This window comes from Tigriopus californicus, chromosome 6 (assembly GCF_007210705.1).
Source record: "Tigriopus californicus strain San Diego chromosome 6, Tcal_SD_v2.1, whole genome shotgun sequence".
Lineage (NCBI taxonomy): Eukaryota > Metazoa > Arthropoda > Copepoda > Harpacticoida > Harpacticidae > Tigriopus > Tigriopus californicus.
Genome location: NC_081445.1, coordinates 1,102,930 through 1,121,219, shown reverse-complemented (window position 1 = coordinate 1,121,219; position 18,290 = coordinate 1,102,930). Strand labels below are relative to the sequence as shown.

At 43.0% G+C, this 18,290-nt stretch overlaps 4 protein-coding genes across 6 annotated transcripts in view; 2 read left to right on the top strand and 2 right to left on the bottom strand.

Annotated features, from left to right (window-relative positions):
- Positions 1 to 194, top strand: part of LOC131882380 (uncharacterized) — a gene marked incomplete in the record, with an annotated part of 2,597 nt that extends 2,403 nt beyond the window's left edge. The window contains 1 exon segment of the mRNA XM_059229508.1: positions 19 to 194. Within this exon segment, the coding sequence (XP_059085491.1) occupies positions 19 to 57 (39 nt within the window).
- Positions 195 to 224: 30 nt separating this feature from the next.
- On the top strand, positions 225 to 2,906 carry LOC131882228 (soluble guanylate cyclase 88E-like). Its single transcript, XM_059229320.1, has 6 exons — positions 225 to 507; positions 585 to 764; positions 840 to 993; positions 1,100 to 1,451; positions 1,655 to 1,858; positions 1,931 to 2,906. Exons 1-6 carry the CDS (start codon positions 306 to 308, stop codon positions 2,834 to 2,836), a joined length of 1,998 nt encoding a protein of 665 aa, XP_059085303.1. The 5' UTR covers positions 225 to 305; the 3' UTR covers positions 2,837 to 2,906.
- A 9-nt stretch (positions 2,907 to 2,915) lies between these two features.
- On the bottom strand, positions 2,916 to 11,179 carry LOC131882227 (serine/arginine repetitive matrix protein 2-like). Of its 3 annotated transcripts, none has more exons than XM_059229316.1 (3): positions 11,033 to 11,179; positions 8,767 to 9,281; positions 2,916 to 7,424 (listed from the first exon to the last, which is right to left on the bottom strand). In XM_059229316.1, exons 2-3 carry the CDS (start codon positions 8,881 to 8,883, stop codon positions 3,102 to 3,104), a joined length of 4,440 nt encoding a protein of 1,479 aa, XP_059085299.1. In that variant the 5' UTR covers positions 8,884 to 9,281; positions 11,033 to 11,179; the 3' UTR covers positions 2,916 to 3,101. The 3 variants fall into 3 exon arrangements, with proteins under 3 accessions (XP_059085299.1, XP_059085301.1, XP_059085300.1); XM_059229318.1 differs by lacking the exon at positions 11,033 to 11,179 and adding an exon at positions 10,858 to 10,994; XM_059229317.1 differs by lacking the exon at positions 11,033 to 11,179 and adding an exon at positions 9,347 to 9,456.
- Positions 11,180 to 14,856: 3,677 nt separating this feature from the next.
- On the bottom strand, positions 14,857 to 18,093 carry LOC131882230 (outer dynein arm-docking complex subunit 4-like). Its single transcript, XM_059229322.1, has 4 exons — positions 17,683 to 18,093; positions 16,319 to 16,542; positions 15,844 to 16,172; positions 14,857 to 15,774 (listed from the first exon to the last, which is right to left on the bottom strand). The coding sequence occupies exons 1-4, from the start codon at positions 17,819 to 17,821 to the stop codon at positions 15,399 to 15,401; spliced, it is 1,068 nt and encodes a 355-aa protein (XP_059085305.1). The 5' UTR covers positions 17,822 to 18,093; the 3' UTR covers positions 14,857 to 15,398.
- Between the last annotated feature and the right edge of the window lie 197 nt (positions 18,094 to 18,290).

The following is an 18,290-nucleotide window of genomic DNA, read 5'->3' as shown; positions in this document are numbered from 1 at the left end:
CCACCCACCACGGACAAACCGGTCCCGTCATTCCAGACCTTCCAGACCTCCTCATGAAAACACTTGAAACATACGTACTCAACATAAGGCCATTTCTTATGAAACTGGCTTGTTTCCAATTCATGTCAGTATTATCCGCCAATAAAAATGTGTCTCAAAGCATGCGATTGGGCCATCCATTTCTTTTATGGAATGACGTGCGGTGAGATGAGATGGAGGGGGTTGATGATCCAAGCCAATGATTCAGTTCAACATGGAACAAGATTAGGACGGATCAGGTTGGAACTCGCTCACAATACGTCGCCATGTACGGCTTGATCATTGAAAATGTCCTCGGCTATCTCCGGGCCAATTTCCATCCCAAAATGGTCGAGGACATCATCCTCTCGGCGAAATTGCCCTTTGAACGAGCTGAGATTGACAAGGTCTACCCGGAGGGTTACATCCCCAAGATTGGCAAGAAGGCCAGTCTTTTGCTCTCAACTCCTGAGCAAGACATTTTTGAAGGTAAACTGGACGGTTAGGTGGGGCGGTCAAGGGATCATTTCTCATGTGATTTTCTTGCTTGTGTGGATGGCCTTTAGGAGTTGGGGTTTATTTTGTGAATGTGGCCGAGCAATTGGGCTATCGGCAAACGGTCCTGTCCATTGCTCGTGAATTCCGCGAATTCATCATGAATCTGGACAATTGCCACGACTACTTCAAGCTCACCTTCACCAAGATGAGAGCGCCTTCGTTCTTCGTGGATCGGGAACATGAGAAAGGTCGCGTAAAGGCTGAACGGACAAGGGTCCCTAAGGGCGCCCAACAATCAAAAGGCCGTGTTTGTTCAATTTCAGGACTCACCCTCTATTACCGATCGAAGCGACGGGGCTTCAGCTATTATGTCTTGGGCCAGATGAAGCAATTGGCCAAGGTCTACTTCAATATCGATTTGAAGATCAAAATCCAACGCCAAGAGGTCATCTTTGACACCATCAGCGTGAGTTATCTGTAAGTTTGAACACTGGATTTGGAATCGGCTAATTCCGTTTCTCACACCGCACAAACGCCACACAAACGCCCACAAGCACACACGCCTATTGTTATTCGCTTTCAGATTGGAGTTTGACAACTCGGCTTTTGTGGTGAATCAACAGAACATGACCTTGAGACAAGAGGCTTCGTTGCCAATTCGGGCGCATGTGATCTTTGAAATCTTCCCCTTCTCGATTCTCTTGTCCGAGTCCTTGGTGATCACTTTGGTGGGGACCTCCTTGAGACAGATCATCCCCGATTGTATTGGCATGCCATTGAGTAATTGCTTCACTCTGGTCCGGCCTTTGGTTGAGTTCAATGCGGACCAATTCATGCAAAAGACCAATAACGTGTTTGTGTTCCAATCCCTCATCCCCGCCCAACGAACCGCCCGAAGTAGGCAGATCAAACTCACCACCGAGGACGATGCTCTGGTAAGGGACTGATCGCTCAATTCATGTCAAAAGTAAAGAGATTATGCAATTGAAAACGAATAAGTGACGCTTATGAAATTGGTCAATTGGCCATTGGGAGCAATCGCGATCCCTGTACCGTACATCCGCCTAAAACGAATAAGTGACGCTTATGAAATTGGTCAATTGGCCATTGGGAGCAATCGCGATCCATCTAATTGCAGAAGAATTTTGATGACGACGTGGACTTGGATCGTCTTCAAATTCGAGGCTGTTTGATGTTCATGTCCATGTGGAAGAAAATTCTCTTCATTGGTTGTCCGATCATTGATAATCTGCCCAACTTGGTGCGAAATGGACTCTTCATCAATGACTTGTCAATGCATGATTATTCTCGCGATATCATGATCACCTCGAGTCAATATTTGGTATCTGAGTAATAAGTAAGGTACAATGAGTGCTTTCATTACATGCTCCTCTCTTACTGTACATACATACAGATGGAAGAACGAATGACCCGACAACTTCTACTGACCAATGACCAAATATTGGAGAAAATGGAGGACAAGATCACTGATTTGGAAAAGGAAGAAGAAGAACGTCTTTGTCAACTGATCCCCCCAAAGCTGTTACACAAGTTGATTCAAGAAAAGTTCCCCATGGTGTCCAAGCTTGATTCGGTCCCAATCCTAATTGCTCGAATCGAGGACGTGGAAGGGATGACTCGGGACGCCAAGTCAGACGATTTCGTGGACTTGGTGGATAACATCAAGAAGGTCTTCGAGCATCTGATCGAGAATACCAAGACCTTCTACATTCAAACCATTGAGAATTTCATGGCTATTGCGGATTTCACTGGGGATTATCCACCAAATGCCCAAGCGGACAGCATAGGAATGTTGGCTTTGGAACTTCAAAACGCGGCCAATGAAGCATTCAAAGACCCAATTGGCATTGGCACGAAGCTATCCTTGTCAGTGGCAATTAGCACGGGTCCGGTTGTGGCTGCTGTTATGGGGGACAAGGTTCCGAAATTTGGTCTGTTTGGATCGACTGTTCATCGTGCAGAAGAACTCGTTGAAGGATGTCCGCCTAACAAGATAGTTGTGGACGCGCCAACAAAGAAAGCTCTACCAGGGACTTTCAAGGTCTTTGAAAGCGCTATTGAAAGTGATAATCCGATCTTTATCTTGGACGAGAAATTGGATTATGTTCCAACACCTATTATTCCCATTCTTCAGGCTTATACCGCTTTCAAGGCCAGTAAGAATAGATACAATGACCAGGCCAAGGCCAAGATGGAGCAAGACTTGGAAGAGACTGAATTGCGACTGAGAGAACAATCCAAGTTGATGAGCTCTTGTGGGGGGTTCCACACCAAGAGCAACGTTTGTAATCTCATTTAGAAGCTTTACACCTTTTTTTCTCTTTTTTTAAGTTAGCTGAATAGGCAGCAACTATCAGAATGCAAAACCCTATGGATGATTGTGTTTGATATTAACTTAACTTACACTTTATTTTATCGCAATTGATGATGATATGGCATTAAATGAATAATCACTGAAATCACAACTTCTCCATGTAAAATTCATGTATAAAAACAATAATACAACACTGACTTGACGTACAGCACAGTATACAGTTGAAACAACGATGCATTGCATTCTGGGTTTACATTACTACACATGGATCGGGTCCGCCTTTGCGACTTCCATCCGAACGGGCACCCAAAGATCGCGAGTCCAGGTCGTCCTTGGCTCTGGGTCCGCCTTTGAACTCAGTGAGTATGGGCTTGTTCTTATTGCTCAATCTTGGCATGGAGCTGTGCGACCTGGACTGACGGGGAGGAAGACCATTCCCCCCGATTTCAGTAATGACATCGTCTTTTAAAGGAGCGTTCTTTGCCTGACGGTAGCTTTCGGTCCTTGCCAAAGAGGTTGATGACTTAGTGGTGTTCCTCATGCGGTCCTTTTGAGACAGCTCCCTCTCTTCTGGAGCAAGATCGATGGAGTCTTGTAACAAATTGGAGGCAGACATACTAACCGGGCTGGCTCTTGAGGGTGTACCAAACAGAGCATTGGCCCTAGCCTCATTGTTCTGTGCCCGAACAGCTGAGGGCGGCAGAGAGAGGTCGTGGGAGGACTGGGACTGACCAAATCGAGGTGCTGACCCGTTGGAAGAATTCCCAATCTGCTTTCTAAACCGTCCACTTCGTCTGCCCATCTGTCTCTGAGATGATAGAGAGTCAGACCGAGGATGAACTGGATCAATGGAAATGTTGTTTGGAGTTGGTGTTGGTTTGAGTTCATTTGCCTGAGGGAATTTCTCTGAAGGGCTATTGCTTCTCTCTCTTGTCTCCCCAGCCTCCATTTGAAGCTCTTGTTGAGGTCTCATGTCATTGGGAGTAGCAGGGCCCATTTCGTTCATGTCTTGGAAGCGATTTGGCGGAGTTCTGCCACTTGGGGTGCCTGGCTGGGATCTCATTGGCGGGCGTCTGCCAGAGCGTCGAGCGGAATTTCCCCCAAATAAGCTTCCAAGGCTGCCACTAGGTTTCCTCCGAGGGAGTGATTGAGTGGGACGGATGGCCTGATTGTACTCCTCGTCATCATTCATGGGAGGAGGTGGTCCTCGTCTGGGTGGAGCACGGCCTCGAGAGCCACCAACATTGAACATACTTCCAAACCCTCCACCTGGTGGTCTTCGCCGGGGTAGGCTCTGATGTCCACCACGATTAGAAGGGAATCCTCTCTGCAACTCCATATCCACAGACCTCTCGTCAAAGCTGCCTCTACGTGAGGAGATGGGAGGGCCTCTTCTTGGACTGGGTTTCACTCCAAAGAGGCCCGACAGCCCTGAGCTATTTCTTGGCCTTGGCATGGATGATGAGCGTCCGCGTGGTCCTGGAGGCCCTAGTGGTCCAGACAAGCCTCCACCCATGCTTCTCGAGGATGGCATGGTTGTCCTTTTAGGTGGTCCACGTGGTTTGGATCCCCAGAATCCGCTCTTCCGTTTGGAATTCCGGTTGAAGGAGCCTTGGTCCTGGTACTGATCATCAGGAAAACTGGACAGGGATTGCCGATCGAGGGAGGTCCTTGAGTCACTGTAGGACTGATCACTCTGGTGTAGAAAACCAGTACTCTTGTGCTTTGATAGATTTTGACTGGATTGAATTTGTCGGGTCTTGTCCTTGTTTTTGATCTTCCTCTTGGATCCAAAACTGAAAAAACCGCGTTTTTTCTCTTTCACAGGCTCCACAAAGGATGACCTGGACGACGAAATGGACCCAGTCTCTTGGCCTCTGCTCTCTTGGCGAGAGACTGGCATTGTGGATCTACTGATATGCTGGTAAGTTGGATCAGCGTCATCGTCCGTGGTTGTAGAGACATTTCTTTCCAATTTCTTTGGCATTGGCGTTTCTTCATCATCCAAGTAATGGCTGACATCCACAGCACCCCCTAGGCCTCCAAACGATTTGGGCCGAGGAGTCGTCGTCCTCTTAGCTCTAGCCTCAGAAAACGGCGACTTGAACAAACCCCCCAGCATTCCATTTGATTTTTGAAAGGAGCCTCGTGTATCGCTGGAGGATCGTTGTGGAGATTTAGTTGATGCTCGAGAAGATGGAGAAGACTTAGACGTAATTGAGGGGGAAGAATCCTTTCTGGACTTTCGTCTCACCTCCACAGAGAAGTGCTGTTGTGCAGATGCAATTGAAGCACCATTTTCAGACTCGAATTGCTGGTGCTCTTGTCGACTTTGGGCAACTACATCAACAACAGGACCTGGGAATGTTTTCTCATCAACAGGAAGCTCGGGTAATGGCTGTTGCTCATCTTTTTTGCGCCCAAAATTAAAGAAACCATGCTTCTTCTTCTTGGATTCTTTTGTTGGACTGTCTGATGGTCTATGGAAATCTGGATGCATTTCCACGGGTTCTCTTAAAGAGCTTGGTCCAGGCGTAGAAGACCATTCCACCTTTTCAGCAGATTTCTTGTTGTGCTCATATTCGTCACTACTTTGAAAGCCAAGGGCCTCATCAACATCAATCTCTTGAGTGGTGTCATGTGAGGCCGAAATACTGTTTTCAACTTTTTTGGAACGGGTCACATTAGCATACAAAGGATCATCCGGGCTGGGGATCATTTTGGCCAGTGCTTCCGTGGTGAAATGGATGGATGAGGTCTCAAAGTGCCGGAACTGTTGATGACTTTCGGAAAGATTGGATACTGGGGCCTCACTTGGCCTCACACCTGATGCCATGTCTGATAGCGAATTTTTCCGCTCCACCTCAACCAGACGATCATCCAGATTGGTTGGCTTGGATTGGGAGGGTCGTCGTTCCAGTTCGTGTCTCGTCAAGTCAACTAGTTCTTCAGGCGCAGGAGGTGGAGGTAGCGGGGAAGAACTTGACAGAGGTCCACTCTCTGCAGAAGTGTCAGACTTTTGTCGGTCATAATTGGGCTTTGAAAATGTGCCATGAACGCTTGCTTCCCCATTAACCTGTGGCTTTGGAAGGGTCTTTGGAGGTTCCCTTTGGATGGGTATCTCAACTGTTCTATTGGGATGGCGAATCAGCCCTGTTTGGCCCCGAATGAATGGTTCTTGTTTGAGGACCTCGCTCTCATCCTCAGATCTGCTGTCACTACTACTGTCATCACTGGTTGTATCATACTCAACTGAAGTGGATATCCCATTAGTGTTCCTGTTCTTATTTTCTGTCTTTTTCTTGAACAAAGAAGCAAAGAATCCTCCTTTCTTCTTTGGGGGGTCTTGAAACTTGTCATTAGTTTGAAAACTGGGCTCAACGGGGCCCTCCATTGAGGCTTGTGAGGACCCTGGTGGGCCTCCAGCCGACATGAAAGAGTTCCTGACCACAGTCTGAACGCCTTTTTTCGGCAGTGCTGGTGGTGGAGGAGGTGGGGGTTGCTCGGTTGGTCTTGGTTGGCGCACCATTGGTGGAAGTGGGGCCATTGGGCTTTGAAGGACCATGTGTGAAGGAGGACTGGTAGCACCCTCGGAGTCCGATGAGCTTGATGACGAATCCCGTCGAAGGGTCACCATTTGAGCATGATGCATCTCAGGGGCATGGTAAGATGACACCACGCCACTGGATACTTCCGTCCCCATTCCATTCATTTTGTCAATCTTGTCTTGGGGCTTCTTTGTTGGAGAAGTCCAACGGTTCTCCTCCTTGAGATACTTGTTCGTCTTGGGCTTTTGTAAGACAAGTTCTTCAGGCGAACGGTTTAGGTACTCGTCTCGGAGCTGTCGAATCTTTTGTCTTGAACTCGCACTCCCAGTGGGGCTGAGTAGCAATTCGTCGTCTTCCGTGTTGGAACTGACTTTAAAAGGGCTTGTGGGACTGGGCAGGTCCTCAATTCGTCCCGGGAAAGGCTTTGCCGAGTCTGAGGTGGAAATAACACTTGAAGACACGCTATCGGCGTATCGATTGATTACTTGGTTATTGTGGTGCCTCAAATAGGCTTGAACACTTGTGTTGGCCTCCCGTTGGATCTCTGTACCTCTCACAAATGGGTTGGGCTTATCCTGCTCGGGCTCACTTGGATATGGGTATCGATAACCGTTCGAGTTCAAACCATTATCAAGAACAGAGTCTCGGCCTGAGAAATTACTGTAGGCTGCCAAGGAGCGTGACTCATACGACATTCGATCATCGTCGGGAAAAGTCTCTTGACTGAATTGCGAGTCGGCTGTGGTGGGTCTTGGCACGGAATTGAACCCAGCCTTTGGGTCTATCCCAAAGGGTTCGTAATGGCCGTTGCAGAGGTAACGGTCCTTGTTCCGAAGTCGATTGGGGGTGACGGCACGAGATCCAGGGGCACTTTTCGTCGAGTACTTCCTGGGAATGTGTTCGGCACTGTAGGCTCGGTTGAACCTGTCGTTGATTTCCTCAATGTCTTTGGAGATGTTGGGATTGCTCTGCCGGTTGTTGTAGCTGCGTATATTCTCACCCAAATTCAAACGTGAATAGGTCACCTGCAATGAGTCAAAGAATTCTCATATCAGTCTGTGATAAGGCCAAAGTCAACATGGAACGAGATTGAGCAAGAGCAGATTACTAATCTCGTTCGCCCCGATCATGCGCAAGAACATGAGACTATTTGAACAAAAGGGTCTTTTAAGTGCGAAACTCAAACAAAATGACATAATACTTCCCATAAAGCGTTTCATGTGTTTTAGTTACATTCTGGATTGACTAAACTAATTCATGAAATACTCCAAACACAAACAGAATCAACTGGACTCTCACTGCCTTTTGCTTTATGCTCGTAATTTGAGCATTGTTTGCTGGACTGTTTGAATGGACTTTACATTTGCAATGTGATTGTGAGGGGTGAGAGGGAGTGCAGAAAAAGTTCAGGGAGGCCAAGTGCACACCTTCATAAGTATCATTGCTAGATACCAAAGCCATCGCAAATAAACATCATGAACACTACTAGAACATGCTTTGAAAACTCCGTTGAAAACAGCTGTTCCTACTCTCATCGCAGGTACGACACCACTATAAACAATCAAAAAATCAATTTGAATCGCATTGGCTTTTCAATTGGTTAAGTTAAAGTCATGAGACAACCAGAAAACCAGTTTTAATCCCCTTTTTTCTAATTTTGAGGTAGGTTTTATAACATTGGTTTTGCCAGTTTGGCTTGAAATTCAACTTGTGTTTGAATTATAATCAATATTACATGGTAAGAATGCTTATGTCGGAGAAATGTGGGAATTTCATCCACAATGCCAGTAAGAGCAACACTGTTCTTGTCTAATCTAGTTAAAGGCATGAGACAACCAGAAAACCAGTTTTAATACCCTTTTTTCTAATTTTGAGGTAGGTTTTATAACATTGGTTTTGCCAGTTTGGCTTGAAATTCAACTTGTGTTTGAATTAAAATCAATATTACATGGTAAGAATGCTTATGTCGGAGAAATGTGGGAATTTCATCCACAATGCCAGTAAGAGCAACACTGTTCTTGTCTAATCTAGTGGCTAATATTGACATTTCAGAAAACTTGGAACGTCTTCAGGTATGGGCAACAAGATTAGCCACGAACAACACACTCAAAGTCTCGTGATGAATTTGTATGCATTTCGGGGTTTAAATGCTTCGGCATAATTTGAGCTTAGGCATGCACACATGCCACGGGGATTGAAAATTTGGGGCATTTCGATTTCGGTAATTCAACGATTTTTAAACAAGGAAAAGCATGATTCTCAGAGGTTTGAAAAGGAATCGATTTTAACATCTAACCATGCGAATTATTTTTGGCCTTAAAAGGCCCCGATAAGTTGGCAACAACAAATAACACGATTTTGTCTCACCTGAGGTTTGTCCTTATCCTTGTCCAAGTATTGCGGCTTGTGGAAATGCTGGATGTTGTCCTTGTGATATTTCTTCCACAGCCCCCGATCACTGGCCGTTCTGTATAAATTTGACATGGCTTCTTGCTTCTAACAAATCTTGGGATTAGAGATTGGCATCAAAACACATTCGTCGCATTCCACTCGAGTGAATACAACAGAAGAGCCCTCGATCTCAATCAAGCAATGCTAATCGCAGTAGTCTTGATCCCCATGATTATTATGATTACCACGTTCTTCACTCAGAGTCGATACACGCACAAGAAGACCTACTCTAGCAGAGAGGTATCAAATTTCGCACCTCTTGAAACCTCTCCTACGTTTTTTCCCCTCACTTCAGCAGTTTTCTTATCATTTGCTCACAATCGTTCTTGATCCGGGCAAAATTTCCCTGAATCAAAACACGGCAGGGTGGGCCAGACTCTCTTTACAAGTGCACGACTGGTATTTGTATGGAATCCCCCGGTTTCGAAAACCTGTAAAAAAAGATGAGGGTTTGATTATCTATTTGCTTAGAAAAGTCGAGGGAGAGGGGGAACACCTGTATCGAGAATCCATGTTTCCGACTTTCTTCTTTGTATGGCATACGGTGTTGACTGAATTTTCGTCAATGCAACAGAGGAAGGTACTTGAAGATTCACTTGGTTTGTAGATTGCTTCAAGCAATAAAACACATTTTCAAACCAAGAAAAGGTCAAATGTTGTTTCACACATGAAAAACAGCCAAAGAGCCGTTACCTGGCAGACAAGAAGGGAATTGGATTGGAAGATTCCCTTGTTGAGTGCCCAGTTCATTACCTTGGCAAACCTATTTTGAGCAAAATACGTATACTCTGAAGTTTCATTACAGCCTTGGTGCAAAGTTGCCCTCCAGAGGACTAGAACGTTTTCAAACACTGGATTTGGAAAATATTTCATCGGATTAGTTCAATGGTGTAACCTGAATAACTGATAATATGTCAAATGAGCATCAGTTTTGAAGGGACTGTCAGGCTCTCCTTGGCTTTCTTTTGATTAAAATGAAATCAAGGGAGCGTACTTTTGACTTTGTTTTTCACAAGTTCATTGGGATTCTGCGAAACTAAGTTCTTGATAAGTATTTACATACGCTTTTAACATAACCTTGCATTTGTTGACTACTAGAACTTCATTTTAAATTACTGTTTGTTTAGTCAAATTAGACAATACGCTAAATTTGATTACTGTTTGCTTTGGAACCTTCAATGAACTATCAAACCGTAGTCAAGTGGATGTCCCTGAAGTGTACTGTATTTATGAATAAACATGCCAAATGAATGGCTGCTCCTATTTACTTTGACGCACAGATATTTTACAGGCTAACGTTCTTTCCCTGGCATCACAACATGTATGGGTTTTCCCACAAAAACACAAGATTTAAGTCATAAATACCTCTTGTGAAAAGATAAGATCAAGTCCCATTCATTATCATTTACTGATTGCGTACCCATCAGATGCAATCAAACACCTTCTCCATCCTGACATAATTTTGAATTATTTGAGAAATTGGGCAACACTTATTGAGCAACAATCATTAATCTGAAGGAGGTGTTATGGTTTTTCCATTAACATGCTTCCTTTTTTCTCATTTTGATCAACATGCTTGGCTTAAAAATACCATTTCTTCAGAGGCACATATTTTTCTCGACTCTCAATGGCCGAAGCGTTCATGTAATGTTATAAAAGAATGCACAGTAGATGCATACTTGCCAGTTCGATGAGGCAGAAAAACTTCAATCTCTGGACAAAATCAAGTTCGTCATTATTCCCGAACCCAACCACAAACGGCGCCATAAACCATGGTTGTTAAATTGCGCACTCAAGTCTATCACTTTAGGTCTTCAACACTCTCCTGCTGTAGATACTTATGCCATAAAAAAAAGGTTCAGGTTGATGATCCGGCCACCAGAGGGCGGCGGTATTAGACTTACATACAGACTTGAAAAGACACCTTTGATTGAAATACAAAAGCACCGCTTGTTCAAAAGAGATCTTTCATGAACGATAAACATATGGTTGAGTTGTATAGCTCACCCTGCAAGTATTAAACGGTAACCACCCGCAGGAAATTGGTGCACAACTACCAACACGTCTGATGATAAAAAAAATTGGTTCGCAAATAATTGGAGCAACATGGTGTGAGTCACGAACACTTCAAAGGAACTCTTTTCATCCGATCACTTCAAATGTGAATAACAATGATGCTTACCTGTCAGCTGACGCGGGACTTGAAATGTAAAGAATTCTCAAGATTGTCGCGTTGACTCACAAAAGTTGTAACAACATATTAACTCATCATCCCACTGATAAGCACAAGTGGAGGATTGATTTCAGCCACTAATATTTGCTTGTGAAATCCTCTTTGGACTCGAAGAATTGAGCGGAAACGGGCGTTTTCTCCAATTGGAAGTTCTCTCCAATGCAAAAAAGAGAGGATGAGAGTAACTACAGAGAAGAAGAGGAAAAAAAAAACCTTTTTCAAGACGACCAAGCAAGCACAGAACAGAGAACAGACCGGTCGGCGACACGGTTGTGGAGCTCTTCGAACACGGTGGTGCTAGTGGTGGTGTTGTTGTGGATTTACCCAGGTATGATTGAAGGGAGAACCGGTGCCATCCAATCGGAGCTCAGGGTGAGCTTGGGCCAAACACAAAATAGATGTGCACAAATACGATGATCTAGACTAGGCTCATATTTATCAGGAGAAATTCATATTTAAGCGAAAAATTTTGATCATCTGAAAGGCATGGTAAACATGGAAGGACTGGTTCCGTGATGGTCACACTCACGTGAGTGTACAGAGGTCATTCAGCTTAAACCGTAGGTGAACTGATGCATGCCCTGCGCTGCTGCTTTGAGCCAGGTATCAGATCGAACATTTCAACGAGAGCCTTTCACTTCCACTGACTCACTGACTGACTGACTGGCGGACTGATTTACCTGGTGAAAACGCGGGGAGCACATTGCTTGATGGTGCTACGTACAGTCAAGCAGGACCCACTATCGACTCCTTCCAAGCTAGCAACTTTCGATCTCTCAAGGCTCTCATACTTGGACAATGGGTGGTTGCTGAAATGTACACTGAAATTGCACAAACCCAGTCCCAAATGAGAGGCGGGAGTGGGAAAAGGAATTTTACACAGGAAGAAAATCTCACATGCTCTGTCGGGGCATAGGTGGGCAGCGTTATGTCGCCCCTAATTCGTTAATCGGTTTAATGCGTCGCAAAGGGATCATTTGTAGGTCGTGTTGATGGGAAAATACACCAAGTTAGCCAAACTTTTTGCACCTCGTAAGAAAGGCGGTGCTCCAATTTTGGGAGCATCTAAATTTTTGTGTGTTAAATCATTAGGTTTATGAATATTTAAGGATTTTTTTTTTCTTTTGGACCAATGAAAGTGCTTAAATATTGGTGAGGCTAATTTTTAAACCGGAATGTTCATTTTTGGTCTCTGAAATGATATTGATATTGAGCAATGGTCTCAACCTGACCAGTTTCAATGTTGGGAACAATAATCTGTAAAGGAAATAACATCAAGCATGAACATGATGTTTAAAAAAATAGTGATTGGGAGGGCTAGGAATCAGTCTTTTAAAGTATTTTGGACCTGTACCATTGCAGGAATGACGCACCTCTTTACGTTTTGGAATCGTTTCATTTTACCTGTTTTTCTGCAATCCTTTGATTCATATACTACCTGAAGGTATTTGCTTTTTACTGGCTATCGAAATAAAATGTCTGAAGTGCACAAGTTGGACGATTGATTTGGTGCTCCAACATTCAAAACGTAGCCAAGGCTTTACAACTTGCGAGTATTTCATTTGAAGCCATAGCAATTGAAAACATTCAGGTAATGGATTAACGAAGTTTGATCGTTCTTCGTGTATGCCCACCTTCGTTTCAGCCAATTGGATGTTTGTCAATGATCCTCCCCGTGTTTTTTTGGCAAATGGAAGGAAATCATTGGTTTCATTAACCATTCAAGGCGACAAATCTTGAAATTGTTGCCAAAAGCTCTTCATTACCCTGAGGAGTTACCCACAGGCTTGAAAGAAGTGAATAAATAAAGCGTGAAATTTACCTTAAAAAGGGAGATGTGTCTGCTTCAGTTTATTACTTCCTGTTTCCACTTTATACCAACAAACTTTGGACACATACAAGCGGAAACAACCTCTAACAGAGAGTTTCATAGATCACGTCCAAAAGACTTATCCAGTCGTCCTACTATTTCAAATCTCAATTTTCAATCTGTTCGTCATCGCCATCCAAAATATATGAATATGGGACAACTTGGACCATTGAGGATGGGCTCGATTTGATGAAGATATCTTACATGGTATGCGGGAAAATTGGCTTAATCTAATAGTACCCAATCAATCATTTACCCAGCCAGACTTTTGAACTTCTGGGCGGAGCTTTGGAGCCATTAACCTCAATAAATCAATTTAGAAATGTGCACAACAGGCAATTCTAATGGCAATCCCCAAGATCCGTTAATGACCACAAGGCCACATTACTCTTCACGCTCTAGGCTCTAAAACGTGCTGGGAGGGAGACCCTTTGCATTTATAAAGGCCCGGAAGCATATTTTCCCTCTGTTGTTCATTCTTTTGGAAATCCGGTGTTTTGAGCAATTTCAAAACATCAATGCCAAGCTTAGAGAAGGTTGACGAGCACATGATTGCAACCATGTTATTTCTACGAATCTAGTGCATTCATTGATCACATTTGATACTATACTGTGATTCGCTTTTCAGCACCTTAATTTTTAGGTCATTTTTGTGGAAAAATGCAAATTTTATAATCATAACGAATTTTTAGTGAAAGGATCCAACTTTCATATTTCTGTGAAGTTTATTCAACGGCTAACAATTGTTTGAAGTACTTGTTCGTTCGTTTCTAATTTGGCTTTAGGTCCTTGAAAGTTTTCTTGAGGTTTGGTTTGAAGTGGTAGGCGGTACAAGCAATATTATCGCCACAACTTTTGCAATGAATCATCATCATAGTTCTTCTATATTTTCGACGATTAAATATTACGGGATGTTTGATAGACGAATTAGGGAAACAAGGTAGGGAAACAAATTGAACAATGAAGGAGCCTGAAAAAGAAGAGGGGAGGACTAACCCGCAAGTTAAGCTTCTACGGTCACAATAATTGACCTTAAAATATGGCTTAGGACAAAGCTCATGCATATTTTGGCACAGTGGTAAAAATACCCTTTAAAGTTTTGATGGGAATTCCCAAGCACACCTTGGCATTTTTCTCCCTCAGAAAATTATGGGGAACAATTCTGATTTTATTGGTTTATGAAATTCTAGCCCACTTAAAAAACTTACATACCTAAAAACATTATAAAAACTAAAATTTTCAAAAACCTACTCAATATAAGTTGGGAGCACATTTAGTTAGCTCTTGAATATAAATTATGATATCATCTGTTTCACCGCTTCTTAGTTACATGGAATTTAGTGGCCCAAGTTTATCGTTTTTAGCCCCAAAATGCCCCGGTTATATGTTAATTCAATTTCCGAATGAATTAATATCGATTTTCAATATCACAAAAACAAAAGAATATTTTTCCTCTTCTTACATAGTCTCACAAAAGCTAAAAATGCTATAAAATGTCATTTAAAACACNCATGTGTACACTTAGTTATGCATTCACTTGAATTCTGAAGACGGTACATACAACAGACAATGTTATAGATTTTGTCGTTTCTTGAAGACTTTGTTGAAACTGATTGAAAATAGCTTCTTTAAGGCTTCATTGATATTTGTGAAATTTTCAGTGACCACTCAACTAAATGTACCTTGGACGCTTTTAAAAATGAATTTTCAAAAATTTGCTTTTTGAGGGTTTTAGATATGGTTGTACTCGTACAAGGTTTTAACTTAATTTGAAATTATGCAAAAAATTGAAAAATAATCTTTCATTGTTTGCGATAGTGAGATATCTTTGGGAAATTGTAACTAAGTAGTTGTGAAATAGATGATATGGTAAATTACATTCAAGAGCTAACTAAGTGTGCTTCTAATTTACATTGAGTAGGTTTTTGAAAATCTTAGTTTTTATAATGTTTTTAGGTATGTAACTTTTGTATGTGGACTAGAATTCCATAAAACAATAAAATTAAATTTGTGTTTGGGAATTTCTCTGGAAACTTGATAGGGCTTTTTGAACACCGTGTTGGAAGACAGATAATGGCTTGAAAGTGAAGGAAATATTCGTTTAAAGATTATTGGGCAAAATTGTAATCAAAATCGCGATGTAAACATAAAAGGTTATGAGAAGAAACACTTCGTCTCAGCATTGTATCTCAATGGGTCCAAAGACTTGAAGTAAAAGCAAGAACTAAAACAGGCTGTCATGACTCACGAGATGCTATTTGTCCTTTTCCGAACCGTAGAAGCATGAATTGTCAAGAACTCTTACTGCCTTTGTGGGAGACGCAAGAATGAGGTAAACATTTTGATTTCTTGTTTTACCTAATTTGTTATGTAAAAACATACAGCTCTATTATATACATTACTTCTTCAAACTTCTCAGCTCTTCCAAAACGTCCATTAGCCATACTAGATCCCTTCAGAATACATGGGTTTAAATTGTCGCCAAAACTCTTGGCGATTCTTTAGGAAAGAAATAGCATCTTCGGCCTCCTTTTGTATGGACGAGTTGTCCTTGTCCGGCCTGGATTTTTGTCCATTTTCAGTGTGGCCAATTTCATCTGCCAAATCTTCCAAGTAGTCCAAATCCTGACAAAGCTTCCCCAGCAACTCTCGCTGATAACGAGATTCCTTCTTGGACAAAGTTGATTTTGCCGAGGCGCCTTTTCGTCGCTGGGAATACGGAAGCCTACTGGATGAAGTCTTCTTGGGCTGGAAAAGGTCCTCTTTGGTCTTCAGGTTCTTGATGTCTTGCCACTTTAGATTGAATATGGAACTTGGAATCCTAAGCAAAAAAATGTCTAATGAGTGTATGTATGCATATTAGGACTGGCTCTTTGTGGTGCAGACGCACCTTTGGATCAAGACTCTCATGGTCAGGAAGTGGCTTATCGCCTGCGGCCCCAACGCATTGTCAATGGCCTTTTCAGCCCGGCTGATTCCAAATCGAACAGCCTCGTCTTCCTTTGTGGTACAGGATTTGAATAAAGCTCGGTTGTAGTAAACTAATGCATGCTCAAAATCTCCCAGGTGGTAAAGAGCGTCTCCTTTGACCAGATAGGCCCTAGAGGAGGGATCGAATTGGATGACCACGTCCACATCCTGTATGCCTCTTTCAAACTCCTGAATGCCCACGTAGCAAGCTCCTCGAAGAAGCAAGCTCACTGTGTCCTCTGGTACAATCTGCAAGTTTTAATTTGTAGGGAATTTGCTAAGTGCTCCGTAATTTGATGAAATTTTGAGTTGAATTGTAACCAAGCCGCGAAAACAGAAAAATATAGGCTCATAGAGGGGTTGCGTGTTTAAAATCCAACAAATTCCGTTATTACCCCACAGGCTCTGTGAAGGTAGGAAAGAGCCTTGCCATACGCCCCCTTGTGAAGTTCATATTCCGCTTGTTGAATGAGAACCTTGTAGTTGGCCTCATCCTCATACACCACGTTAGAGTTCTTGCTGATGAACATCCGCTGACGAACCATCGTGTCTCGAATGTCCGATTCGCCCAAAGTGACGGCAATAATTCTATCCCGGTCCACATACTGTTCAGGACGGCCTGAAAATAAAGTACGTTCCCAAAGCTCATCAGGTCAATCCTTGTTGGTCTGTTTGCAGGATCCAAGGTTCAACATGCATTTGCGTTCTAATCATGCATATTCTCAAGCTAAGTTTAACCCCACGACGAAATCCTCAAGAAAAGGCATCAAATCCTGGATCACTGAGATGTAACCCATTGATAATCCATAGCGCATTCTTGATTGTTTAGGTTTTCGGTGGGTATTGAAGCATTCAACATGAACTGGTCTATTTGACGGGTATGTAGCATTAAGTCAGATAAATGGGCTAATTAGACTCGATTTCACTTTGGTTGTTGAAAAGTTGATTGACAAAGGATTGCTTCATTTTCATTATTGAATGAACACTCGGACAATCCCTCGAAAGCCTGACTGAGGTGCTGCTTTTCTTGTTCTTGCCATCATGACCGCAATCTTAATTTTCAAAATATAGTGACACCACTTATTCATGCTGAAGTTAGACATAGCTTGTGATTTAAACTCTATTTTAAGATGCAAAACCATTAGTTCATTTCTTAAACATTTCCACTAAGGGTACATGAAGACAATTCAATTTCAAGCTAAAAGAAGTCTTGTTCTTTAATGTGTAAAAATAATGTGATTTTGGCAGGTATTTTTCAGGATGACGTTAGGGTAACAGGAAAGCGTGCACTTATCATATTCTCTTTGTTCGTAGCTAGAAAAGGCTGAAAAAATATGATAGATAACTCCTCTCCTATTCCCCTAGAAAAAGACATTGATAATTTGACTCCATTACATGAACACAATAGTATTCGTCTGTGGAACCTTAATTCAACAGAAGCTGGGCGTTCGGTAATATTCAAGGTCTATAAGCGTGTTGCCTGCAATGTGTGTGCCTTTGCGATTTAGTAGATGATCTTTCTCTCGTTGTCGTTGGGTCTTTTCCCTGAGGGTTTGTAGCTCTCGTAAAGCTCTGTCCGTTTGCCTCTCTGTCGGGTACAGTCGCCGAATCCGGGTACTCCAAAAGGCGTAAGTCAGATTCAAATCGTGCGAAAACCTCTTCATTTTGTTCCAACACTCGCAAATGCGTTCACAACGAATTTGAACACCGAAGACGAACCAGAAATGTCTCTAGTCTCGAGTAAATCAAAAGAACTGACCTGGCTTGCGTTTGCGATCGCGTTCCTTGATGTCAGCCTCGATTCGACGGAACAGTTTGTTCTTCCGGATCTGTCGGATCCGTTCCTGATCCTCCTTGATCGAATCATTATTGACCACCACTGGAGGCCCACCGCTCATCTTGTTATTCCCTAATTGTTGAAATAACGCCAGAGCAACTCTTCTCGAGGAACGCAGCGCCTCTAACGCCTTCAGGATCCACTCTTCCAACAAGGGAATGCTAGTGATTTGGCCCTAATGTTCAAGTGTCGTGGTATTAAAGTTGTTCAATGCACTTGCGTCTTGGAGTGGTTCGCAATCGCAACTCAAACGAGTTTCAGTCTTTAGGGCCCTCGTTTTCCACAGCCCTTCCCGAAGTTGGCACACGAGGTTATAATTAACCCTCGCGAGTTTATTTCCCGGCGCCACTTTTTGCCCTCTCTTGGCAAGCGGTGCCAACCCATGAAATGAGACGGTGGTGAGCATGAGGGACCAACAACGCTAGTAAAGGGGAATTGGATCCAACCTGAGTTGAGACACGATAACCCGAATGGTGGTTTTGAGGATGTATTTTCACAACAGATGGATGAATGAGCTAGTTATTTGTTGA